The 12,589-nt window shown below is 36.3% G+C and overlaps 1 protein-coding gene across 1 annotated transcript; it reads right to left on the minus strand.

Annotated features, from left to right (window-relative positions):
- Nucleotides 1-440: 440 nt before the first annotated feature.
- LOC132130814 (claudin-4-like) lies at nucleotides 441-6,580 on the minus strand. Its single transcript, XM_059542629.1, has 2 exons — nucleotides 5,856-6,580; nucleotides 441-2,159 (listed from the first exon to the last, which is right to left on the minus strand). Exons 1-2 carry the CDS (start codon nucleotides 6,338-6,340, stop codon nucleotides 1,517-1,519), a joined length of 1,128 nt encoding a protein of 375 aa, XP_059398612.1. The 5' UTR covers nucleotides 6,341-6,580; the 3' UTR covers nucleotides 441-1,516.
- Nucleotides 6,581-12,589: the final 6,009 nt, after the last annotated feature.

A 12,589-nucleotide genomic window follows, 5' to 3' on the forward strand; every position in this document is an offset into this window, starting at 1 on the left:
TTTTTAAAATGGATTTGTTCAACAGACAAAGAGGACAAATATAAGCTTGTAAATATAATAATTATAAAATGTATAATTACATACAATTTCCCTTTATAGATGGGAATTAAACTCAAGAGTTGAATAGTTTTGCATTGAATGAGGCTTACAACAGTCACACCAGGTGAGTCATTTTTCTATGTAGAGTTTACCCTCCCCCTGACAGGTGGAAAAGAGGGCGTCACCTTGAGAGGCATTGTCTCAAAATCATTACAGAGTGCAGGTTTGTGTTAATATCCCTTAGGGTTATGTGTTTGCAACACCAAAATTTTATGGCCTGACGCCTGACTTTGTAATAGAATTCATAACCCAGAGTCTCCATTTCAGCATATGGTTATATATTTTATCCTTCAAATAAACTCCACCAAAAAGTGCCAATATTGTTCTTAAAAAATGTTTTATTGCAGTTTTGTTGAATTTACAATAAACTTAGTTACAGACATTTAGTATATGCATATGGTAAACGAAACATTTTGTGCCTTATAAATTTTCTTGCCCTTTCCAGTTATTCAGACCGGTTTTGGTCGGATCCGTCTGTCACCACCTATAGCAAACAACTATAGCTTGCCTAAGGTTTGTAAATTGAGTGGTCGCTCTCAGAATATGTATTCACATTACTGCCCCAAATGTACAACAATGGGCCGAACAGGTACAACCACTCCATCAGTCTATTGTGTGATTCAACTGACCGTTTGTCTTATATACCAGCTATTGTACTATTTATCTTTTCTGCACATTTAATTTTAATAATATAAAAGCAACGCGATGTATTAATATAAGTCACAGTACTTAAAGGGTTATCTAGGAAATACACTTGACAAATGTCTTTTAACTCTGTAAAAATATCAATGGATAATAAAAAAAAAAGGTTTTAAGTAAACTATATAGAAAGGTGATGACATACAACTTCAAAAACTGAAATCTAAAAGCAAAAACAAAACAAAATACATATTCAGTGTCTTTGTCCAGTGAAATTTTCATAAGCAAATGCATGTAAAGAGTAAAGCCTTCCTCTTCCTGTAAAAATACATAAGTGATAAAAAAAAGCCATCAGACTGAAGCAGCGACTGTTTTTCTAAAAAAAATGTCTCGCTCTCTTACATATAATATCCATATAATCTGCCTATTTATATTTGCTTAAAAAGAACAAAGAATACATTTTGACTAATTTTGCCCTTTGGGTATCAAATGACACACAGACACATACAAAAGAACAGCTGAACAACAAAACAGGAAAATTTAAACAAGCGTATTAAAAACATGAAATGTATAAACACAAAAATCCCTGACAGCTAAACCTACGGAACCAGCCCTTAACACACACACCTGCCACTCATAAACAGATGAAAAGCAAATATTGACAGCATCATATGACCCTTCATTGCGGAGTCCTTTCAGAAGTATCTCAACCCTTTCTGTGAGATCTTCATATCCTTCTAATTCTTCTTTGTTTAAATTTTTCTACAAGAAATTTTTTTTAAACATAGTCCTTCTTGTCGTATCCACCATTGGTGGAGCGTGGAACAGAGTAGCCCATTCTTGGTGGCATGCGCTTCTCCTTTGGAGGACAGGTGCAGCACAGCATTGCTCCTCCAATTATTAACAGAGCAGCAGCGGCAAACCCTATGTAGATGGATGCCCCAAGCTCTCTTTGCTGAGCAGCGTTCAGTATGGGGTTGTAGAAGTCGCGAATAGTTTGGTTTGCCACCCAGGCAACCGGAACGAGCTCCAGGATGCCGGCAACAATGAACATCACACCAGAGACGATCATCACTTTAGCCTTGGAGGCTTCATCCTCGATGCAGTTGGTGCATTTGGCGCCCATGATTGAGATCAACACGCCCAGGATGGCCAAGATGATGGCAATGACCGACATGGCTCTGGAAGCCTGAAGGTCTTGCGATAGAGCCAGCATGGAGTCATAGACCTTGCACTGCATCTGTCCGGTGCTCTGTACTACACAATTCATCCATAAACCCTCCCAGATGACTTGTGCCGTGATGATGTTTGCGCCAACAAAGGCTGAGACACGCCACATTGGAATAGCGCAAGTGATAATACTAATGATCCAACCGATAATACCCAGGGCTATGCCCCCTATCTCCATTCCCATCGACATGGTGCCTTTTAGGGGAACTTTTTTACCTAGGAAAAGGAGATGTAGCTTAATCGTGAATATCATACACGAATAAAAGCTGTACTAACAAACAGAAGATTAAAAAAGGAGGGAGGAATGTCATTTACCTAGTGCTGAGATGTCAATACAGATGTATTCGTCCCAGTTCTGTCTTTCTTTGTGTAGCCTGTGAAAGTGTTGTGAAGTCAAACAGCCTTTATATTTTCAAAGAGACAGGTGCGAGTGGAGGAGGACCTTAACGTGATGACGGGGATGTGATACAGGTTTGTGCACGTTAACTGCCTGCTAGGCTTCTGTGGGGAGAAGAACAATATGTTGGTATTCGTTTTCCATTGTAATCTAATACCTACTAACATTGTGTGGTGCAGAGAAACATGCTCAACCAGGAAAAAGCACCTGCAAGCACAAATCAGTAGTCAAGGGGGTGGAGAATAGGTCTTATATTTCACCTGAATCACACTTAATATTTCACACTGCCCACATGGAAAGAACCTGTATGTGGATATATGCGCATATGTGAAACCTATATGCAGTGCATATGCACATATATGCTGCATATATGATAATATATGCGTATATATGCCACATATAGGCAAAATTGAGGTGCATATATGTGCATATACAGGAAATATAGGTCTCCTGTATTGCTTCTTCATATCCACATATAAGCCCTATACATACAAGATATGTCTTCTATATAGCTAATGGCAGGATCTGGTCATTTTTTAGCTCATATCCCATTTTTGACTGTCATACATGATGCCTAGCTCATATTTTCTATTATCAAGGCAAAAACTAAGAATTACCGAAAAAAAATATGCAAGAACTTATGTATGTGTGAATATGTTAAATTGGTATCACATGTAAGTGGCATGTTATGGAATTTAACTATGGCAATATATTAACATGTTATACAGAGCCGGACAGTAACGGAGTACATTTACTTGAGTACAGCACTTAAGTACAATTTTGAGGGCTCTGTACTTTACTCGAGTATCATTTTTGGGGAGTACTCATGACTTTACTCAAGTACATTTGAGAGGCAAATATTGTACTCTTTACTCCGCTACATTTCTATCCATAACCATAAGTACCCGTTACTTCTTCGGCCCATCCACACGAAGACGGTCCCCAGATCTTTTTTTCCCGAGTCTCAAGAAATATCCGTGTCCACCAGAGACTGTATAAAAATTGTACTACTATAGGTGAACATATAGGTGCATATATACGTGCATATATGTACCTATATAGGTATATGTATTCGCATATATATGTGTACATATATGTGTAAATATACGTGTGCATATATGTACATATATGTACATATAATATAGGAAAACGGCCAATTTTATATATGTCACATATATTAAAAACCTATATCAAAACCTATATTGAAACATATATGTTTATATAGGTTTTTTCCATGTGGGTGGAGACATTGGCGATGTTGTATATGAACTTAAGATTCAAAACAGCATTGATGGATTTATTTTATCTTCAACAGTGTTTTTTATTTTATTTTATTTTGAGTATTGTTTTTAACAGACATAGAGAAAAATCGTTATTGTTGACTCCGTTTCCTCTTAGTCTACAGCATTATAAAACAAGCGAAACAGGCTTTAGTGACAACTAATGCCATTTCATATAGAAGATTGCTGTAATGTGAGGAAACTCCATTTTTGGCTAGTACTGTCACAAACATTGAAAATATGCTTTCCCAAAACTTAACTTTAGAGAACATCTTCAGAAAACAAAGGATGTGAAAAACGGACGTGACGTCAGACACCTCCATCCCCCACAGCCTCTTTTCTGGGTCAACTAAAACTTAGTTGTTAAATTACAAAATGAACCAATTAACTGGTGAAAATATGTATTAAGAAGTATTAACTTTTACCGGTCCAAGTGTCAACTAAAGCATCAACACTGCTAAGATTTATTAATTCATGCCTGCGTGAATCTGTTTAGGAGGTGGATTTCTCTGATTTATTGTAGATTTTTTTTAACTTATACCTAGCTAGTATTTCAGCTAACATTTTCGTTATACCTCATTCAAATCATAGCCTTTAGCCTACTTACCTTAAACAATCTGTTTATTAAACCCTTTATTCATAGGATTTAATAGGTTAATGGTATTAATACAGCACGTGACAGGGGCGCGATCTATAAATCTGCTTATATATCGATTAAAATATCAACAGATTTGTAAAGAAGCGCTACTTTAAATCGCATAAAACCTACAAAGGTTTAAACCATATACTGTATAAAAACAGGTTTAAACAAAAGCAGACTTTTCTCCGCAGTTAAACGTAACCGTCGTTGTCCGCGTTCAAGTTTCTGCAACGTAAAGCTCATGAATATGTAAATAGGTACGCGCTCTTTGTTTTAGAAGTGGTTGCTAAAATAGCACACCACTGTTTTACACTGTTACCATGTGAAACGTTGCTTAACCCGATGTTTTAAAAGATAAATCAAGGTTAAGCGCGCAGTGTAGAAAGCACTCAAACGCAACAAATTATCAAAGATCTGAAATGAAGACGTGGAGATTCCTTAATTTATTGGTGTTTGCCTGCTTTTTTATTTTAATAATCATAATGTAATTATAAATCAGTTACACGTATTCAAATACATGTTCTAATTATTCAGTGATAAACAACAACAACATCAAACATACAAACTTTGCACAATAATCTGACTAAACTTTGAGAGGAGCCTGCACATTAAGAGTCTCTCATAGATTCTCTGGTGTGTTGTCCGGTGGAACTTGAACTAAGAGGCTAAATCCAGTCTGGTGCTTGTGTCTCTCAGATGAAAGAAACAAATCATGTTTTTCTTTTTGTCAGTTTTGCATACATCATCTTGTACATTATTTTGTAACAGAGAGGCTGTAGAAAAAAAGATCTGGCTGTTGATCATTGCTAAAGTTCAATGCTGAGAAGATATTTTCCATATCTAGACAGTTGTCCATCTGATTTTAACAGGCTTTCAGAGAATGAGAATGCCAAGGAAATAAATCATAAACACAACTAAACATTAACGGTTGATTGCAATTCAAACTAAGAATAGCTAAACATATTAGTACAAGATTTTCATATTAGTACAAGTTTTGTTTTAAGCCATTATTACTCTTATAAACTAAAGTATAAAAATATTACTTCTCAAACAGCTTTAGTTAAATTGTAAAATACAAATAAAGTAAAAATGTTAAATGAAAGCACACAATACTACAGAAATAAAAACACTGTTTTCCCATTATAAATCATCTTACAAATTTGATTTAAAACATACAGAAAACAACATAGCTACTACAGTAGATAATTTATGCAAGTGGTGCTTAAGTGTATCTCAAGAAGTGTGGAGTGACAACGGACACTGACTGGACAAAACAACAGCATGTAGAAATATTCACATGAAGAAAAAGTAAACACAATTTTGAGTTACCTCCAACTCACATCACAATTACCTTTCAATGAAAGACAGACAGTAAAAATCAAAAGTCCTTTGAGGTCCTCAGACATAGTCTCTCTTGTTGTGGGTACTCGGGACCAGTGAGTGGTGGGCTGAGTAGGCGATACGACTTTGTGGCGGGTACCTCGTCTTATCTTTCGGTGGGCAACTGCAGCACAGGATGGAGCCCCCAACCAGCAACAGTGCCGCGGCAGCCCAGCCAAGGTACAGCGATGCCCCTATTTCCATCTTCTGAGCTTCTGGAATAACTGGACTGTAGAACTCCATAATAACAGTGTGCGCTGACCAGGACACAGGAATAAGCTGCATGACCGCGGCTGTTATGAAAGCGGCACCAGAGCTGATCATCACACGGGCTTTGGCTCCTTCATCCTCAATGCAGTTAGTGCACTTGGCCCCCACTATAGCGACAAAGAGTGCAAGGACACCCACGATGATGGACACCACCACCAGAGCCCGAGCCGCCTGTAAGTCTGCAGGAAGAGCCAACATGGAGTCGTAGACTTTACACTGCATCTGTCCAGTACTCTGAACCACACAGCTCATCCAGATTCCCTTCCAGTAAACCTGCGCCGTGACAATGTTGTTACCGATGAACGCGGTGACCCTCCACATGGGCAAAGCACAGCACACAATGCTGAGAAGCCAGCCAAGAACCGAGAGCGTGACTCCCACTAACTCCAGACCGAAAGCCGCCATGTCTCCAAACTTTCTATTTTCAAACTCCCTAAAAAAATCTCTCTGGTGTTCACTGTGGCTCACTGTTTGTCTGTTCAAGTCATTCAGACAATTATATCAGGAATCTCCAAAATCACCAAAGGACCATTCAAGCATGTAGGTGGGTGTTGACACACGGAATCTCCTCTTCAAGGACGGCTGGAATGTTCTGTCCTGGTAAAAACTTCCCCTGTTCTGAGAAAAGGGCTGACTTGCCTGGGTTCTGACATCAGATGATAAGACACAATCTTGGTATTGGTTAGCGTCCTCATAAAAAATGGGAGCTGCATTAGCACTTGGAAAATGTTTAAACCAAAGGTTGGGGCTATTTGTCAATGTTAATAGATAACCCAGGTAGACCTGTAAAAAATGCTCTTTAATGGACAATCATTGAAAACGTAATGTAAAAGTCTAGTGTCCATAATGCATGCATACTGAAGTCTTAAAGTTTACCTAAAATAAACTGCTCTCATCTACTGATTAAACATTATCAAATTATATTGAGACTTTATACACCGCTAGTTGTTAATATGAAAAAAAAACAACAACAAAAATCATCTGGAAGTGGAAATCATCTGGAAAACAAAATTGCTGTTGTTGATTATAAACTTCCTCTTACTGAATTAAAATTCCTGGTAGCAATCTAGGCCAACTTTGATTGCAGGCCATAAAATATAGCCATATATTTCCGATGCCCATGTCCTGGTTGTATAACAATTAAATTTAGTGATGCAACCCAAAAACAAGTATACAAGGAAGTGAAACTAAGAACTGATAGGCTAAGTCCACATGTGCATAAATGAGGAGGTTAGACAGTTTTAGTTTAAAAATGCAAAACATGCTGAGAGAGAGCAGATAAATTAAAACTGTGGTGACCTATCATATTATGTCAATGTGTATTGCAGTTCAAGCTTTGTTCACTTTGGAGAAAAAGACACGATTCTTCAGCTGTGTACACACTTATGAAAGTAGGAATGTGTGGCAATGTTGAAAACGAAGTTTTTGTTAAACCAAAATGCCAAAACTTTACTTATGCCTTTATCATGACATTGATATCACACGAATGTTAAAGCTCTTAATGCATGGGTTTCACAGAATTATCATGGGTGTTAAGATGAATTAGTTACATTTAGTGCAAAAAGTCATTAAATTAATATTATAAAGTGCTATTAGTTTTTTCAATTGGCATTTTATTTATTAATCTGCTTCCTCTAATGGTTCATTAATTCTACAGCATTTAGTAGTTTTATCTCGTTTTGTTTACACTTGACAGCTTTTGACCTGTAGAATGAAGGATCTGTGTATTTGCTAAACAGCACTGACTAATTAATGCTTTCCTGATAACTTCAGAGACAACAGAGAGGGTCATATGCATATGGGAAATTCAATGTAAATACATACAGTAATGTGTTTAAACCAGATTATGTGTTAGTAAATATTTGATTAATCCACCAAGTTGATAAGCAACCTGCTTGATTTGAGGAACTTGATAAACATTTTACTGGACATTCAATAAAACTCAAAGATGTACACAGACACACCCAGAGAACCGAAAGATGAGGATAATGAAAAGCTTTTTAGTACAAATGCTAAACCCATAGAACTTTTTAAGTGAAGTAAAAAATAAAAGAGAAGAAGAAATAGTTATTGCCATGTTTTTACAAGACTGCTTCAAACCGGTCTATGTTTGATAGGTGAACATGACATCATGTGCATTGTGTTGGGTTACTTCCTTCTCAGAGAACACTGATAATATTGAAATGAGTTTCTGTGAGGCACCATGATGTTGATGACTAATGACTTTCAGTGGGAATATATTGTTATTTTTAAAGAGGGTGGGAAGTGAACATTGGCACTCCACTTTACTTACAGCATTTGTAATTATTTCCTGTGTTGAATTAATATAAATTCTTATTATTATTTAATTGTTTATTTTACTTATTTTCTTTTTGAACAAGTGGAATCACCTTTCTACATCCAAGACCCAGCAAGCACAAAACGTTTTTAAAACATTTTACTAGCCATTTTTAATTAAACTTCACCTATGATTAAAATATATACTAAAATAAAAACGTTTCAGAGACTAATTACATAATTTAAACTATGAACATAAGGATACAACTAAAAAAAAAAAAAAAAACCGGACTAAACTCCGTCTCCGCCCGTAGAGGGGTCTGAAAGACCCTTTCACATCACGACAAATGATATCGATAACTCATACAAAAGTTTGAAGATAGTGTTTTCTCGCTTGTCCTCCATGTTTACGGTTTCGGAGCTGGTTGTTATGTGACTATGTGATAGAACTTGAATAAATAAAGCAATAATAAAACGACGATACGCGTGTAAGTTGGACAGCTGCGTCACTGATCTCGGACTTCAGTCTTCAGTGCAATTACATATGTAGCCACTAGTCACCTAGTCAAACACTGTCAATTACATGTACACTGTGAGCATGTAAATGTTTCTTTTTTTGTTGTTGTTGTTTTACTTAAGTATTATGTAATATTACTAAGCTATATTAAGTAATACTGTATGTATTTGTATATGTAAAAATGTAAGTTTTCTTTTTGAATTGCATTCTGTGCTTGCAATCTTAGCAGTATCACAAGCGACAGCATCCACTAAATTCCTTAAAGGGGTCATATGATGTTGCTTAAAAGAACATTATTTTGTTTATTTGGTGTAATGAAATGTGTTTATTTGGTTTAAGGTTCAAAAAACATTTTCCACATACTGTACTGTAATTTATTATTTGTTTACATGCCCTTATTTGTATAGTATTTTATATTTAATCTGTATCTATTTGTATTTTTATGCTCTACTGTTAGTGTTATCTGTATGCACCAAGGCTCTAAAAGTAACACAATTTCAATTTTCTGTATGTATGTGCTGTACATGTGGAAGAATTGACAATAAAGTAGACTTGAATACTGTACATTACTGTTTCTCCTCTATGCCCCGCCTTTCTGAATCATGTTGTTTTTTACAAAGCTCATTGGTCTGAAAAGCAAGGGTGTGCTCTGATTGGCCAGCTATCCTGTGCTTTGTGATTGGCCAAATGCCTCAAGCGTATGACGGAAATGTTACGCCCCTTGCCATTCTGTGATGCGTGTCCCAGTCAGAACACCTGTGCGATGAGACAAAAACAATAAAACCCATTACAAACGAGCCATTTGTTGTAAGGGATGAAATTAGACTCAACATGATCAATAGATGCACGCAAAGATATCAATGTACTACATCAATTTTAGACATGTATCTTACGAACCACAAACAAATGCCTTTCAATTTGATTCGGGATTAAATGATTGTGCAGCGATTTGCACATATACAGACATGTTTGTGAATAAAAAAATTCTGTTCTGCATTAATATATCATAAATTGCTCATGCAAAAAGGAATCCATGCATATGTGGATCGGGCGACACATTAATTGACATCTAGTTCGAGACGATCTTGTTCGGTTCATTTGGATTTTGAGACTTCATTTTCGCAGTTTTAAGCATTTCACGTCCCACACACACACAACTATTAACAAACAAGGCCCAGTGCAATTAGACCCCTTGACATGGTCCCTACATAGTGTTCATTGCTCCCTACTCCCTGAGCAGGGAAAATCTGTTTAAGTTTACTTCACTTCGAAACATTAATTCACAGATTTGCGCTAAGCAACATCTGCACACATGAGTAAGTGTGACATCATATACCTCTGTGAATAAATACAATTTAAATTCACGTCTCGCACACTTCAATGCACTTTGAATAGAACATATACGTTTGCTTGGAACTGGAATCATGGCGGACAATCCTGTCCACTTAGCAGGGCACTTATCAGGGCAAACGTCTGAAGCCATAAGAGAAACATATAAAATGTACAGAGCTGGGGAGCGCGAGGACTGGAATTGAGAAGCTACTGTACACTGCTCAAAATTTGCGTTTGATCATCAGTGTCAAATTCTTTACATATGTAAATGTACTTACAGGCCGTGAATCAGAACAACCACCATTGTGGTCTGCTCTCCCAGGATCAGGAAACAAAACAGTCCTTCATAAAATGCACTGCAAACATCTAAATATTTGGTTTGGACTGTTCTTGAACAGTGTTGTAAATATAACTTAACCACTGATTTCTAGTTGTGTCCTCTTTTTGAAGGCCAAACAAAGTATTTTTGCTTTCACACCAAAACAGGGTCTCCACGGCATGGCACATGCAGCAACAGCGAGAATCAAAGTTACATCTTCTTTCTTTGCGGCAGCATTATGCAAATCTTCCCTAATCTTCTTCTTCTTAAGTATTTTTGGCGGTTGGCAAACCAACTAATAGGTGCTTTTTTCGCCACCTGCTGGACTGGAGTATGGAAGAAAAGTCTTGCTCACAAAAATAACAGGATTAAGAAAAGAGGCAAAAAAAACAAAAAACAATCCTCCTCCCCCCACCCAAACAAACAAAAAAAAAATATATATATTTAAAAACCCCTACTATTCTATAATCTTCATGTTAGTTCTAAGAGACCTGTCTCTTTCAGATATGAAATTAACTGTACATATGTTTCCCTTAGTGCTGTTCCAAGTATATTTTCCAAAGTAAACTTAAGTTTACATTTTTCAAATGCTTATTTTAGTACTATTCTCTTATTTACATATGCATGAAATTCTATTTTTATGTTTTTTTCCTGATTCAGGTTGGTTACAATGTGTACATAAACCATTTATGTGTTTGCCTATTAAATGCAGAGTCTTATTGAGCCCTGTATGTCCTATTCTGAGATGTGTTATAATGGTTTCCTCCCTCCAATTTTTACCCATTTCACATTGTGATGTACACATGTGGGAGCGTGTTTAAACGAGGCAGTTTAGGAGGGCGTGGACAAGTCTTAACTTTTATAAAGAATATTTCTTTGGGTTTGAGACTTTAGTCTTTGCAACTTTAGGGATCTTATCTATTCACTGACAGCTTGTAACACTCCAAAGAGAAAGAAAAACTTGAAATCACATCATATGACCCCTTTAAATGTTGATTTTGTGTTGCTTATACTGTATATACAGTATATATAAATATACAGTATATAATATTGTTTTATTGAGGTCAAGACTTGCTGCTTTCTCAGAACAAATCCCATGTGAAACAGCCCTTTATCATTGAGCAAGGATGTCTCTGTTGACTCAAATATCATGCAATGTTTATCTGAATGTGATGGTGAAGATTTAAAAACGCAAGGAAAACACAAACACAACCTTTGCCAAGTCGGGCCATCATACTGGCCTTAATATCATTCTTCAGTTAAGATAATTATAAGACTATGCATTACACCTTCTGAAGTGAATGAATACATTATTTAATATTACATATTTTTTTATTTTTTCTATTTATGCCACAAAATATAACTATGCTAGAAACATTTAAACTGCATGTATAATGTAATATATTTTTATAATGTATATATTTCCCATTCAGTTCTTTTATATTTGCGGTTCACAGCGTGTTCTCACTTAGGAACAATATAAACTCATTCACTTCTCTTTGTAAATGAGGCTTCATGTTGTGGGTGAGAATGAAATTGTTTCTCATTTATTCTCCTTGCTTTATTAGAGCAAAATGTAGCTTATATACACACATAAACACAAACTGTGTTGACTTCAAGATTTGATTATTCTGTTATTGTCATTTAAACAGGCTTGTTGATGTGACAATCTGTGGTGAGCTGTTCACTCTAACCCAGACAAAGTGTCAACATTTCACGTGTGCTCCAGTACAAACCGCTTTGACAGCTCAGGTGGGTACAGGTGCTTTTGGGCTGCTCCTCCCTCTCACTGAGGCTTAATGTCAGGGAACATTTGAGAAACAGTTTTCAGGGGAATTGCTAATGTGCTGAGTAAGACATTAAGTCAGTATTGCAATTGTTACATATGTGTCATATCCAGAAGTAACAGTGTTTCATTTGAGATATCTTTGTTTCTAGGAGTTTCACTTGAGAATTGAGCAACCTAAGGAAAACATCACCCAAATCCCCATGCCTGCTCTATTGTGTCATATGAAACTAGTTGCCACTTTCTTAATACTTTGACCATGACGGAGCACAAAGCACAAACCTAAAGAGAGAAATATGATAATGGTCCTTGCTGTGGACAAAATTCCTTATTCCTTATTTTTCATAAACTCTTGGAAAATAAAACAAAGAGTATTGTGTACATATTACAAGAAAAAATGATTTCAGTCTTTCTACTTATTTG

This window comes from Carassius carassius, chromosome 47 (assembly GCF_963082965.1).
Source record: "Carassius carassius chromosome 47, fCarCar2.1, whole genome shotgun sequence".
NCBI lineage: Eukaryota > Metazoa > Chordata > Actinopteri > Cypriniformes > Cyprinidae > Carassius > Carassius carassius.

Coding starts and splice junctions, on each gene's coding strand:
- LOC132130814 (XM_059542629.1), bottom strand. CDS start 6,340: ATGGCGGCTTTCGGTCTGGAGTTAGTGGGAGTCACGCTCTCGGTTCTT. Junction 2,160..5,855: donor CAGAAGATGGAAATAGGGGC/ATCGCTGTACCT, acceptor CCTAAAAGGCAC/CATGTCGATGGGAATGGAGA.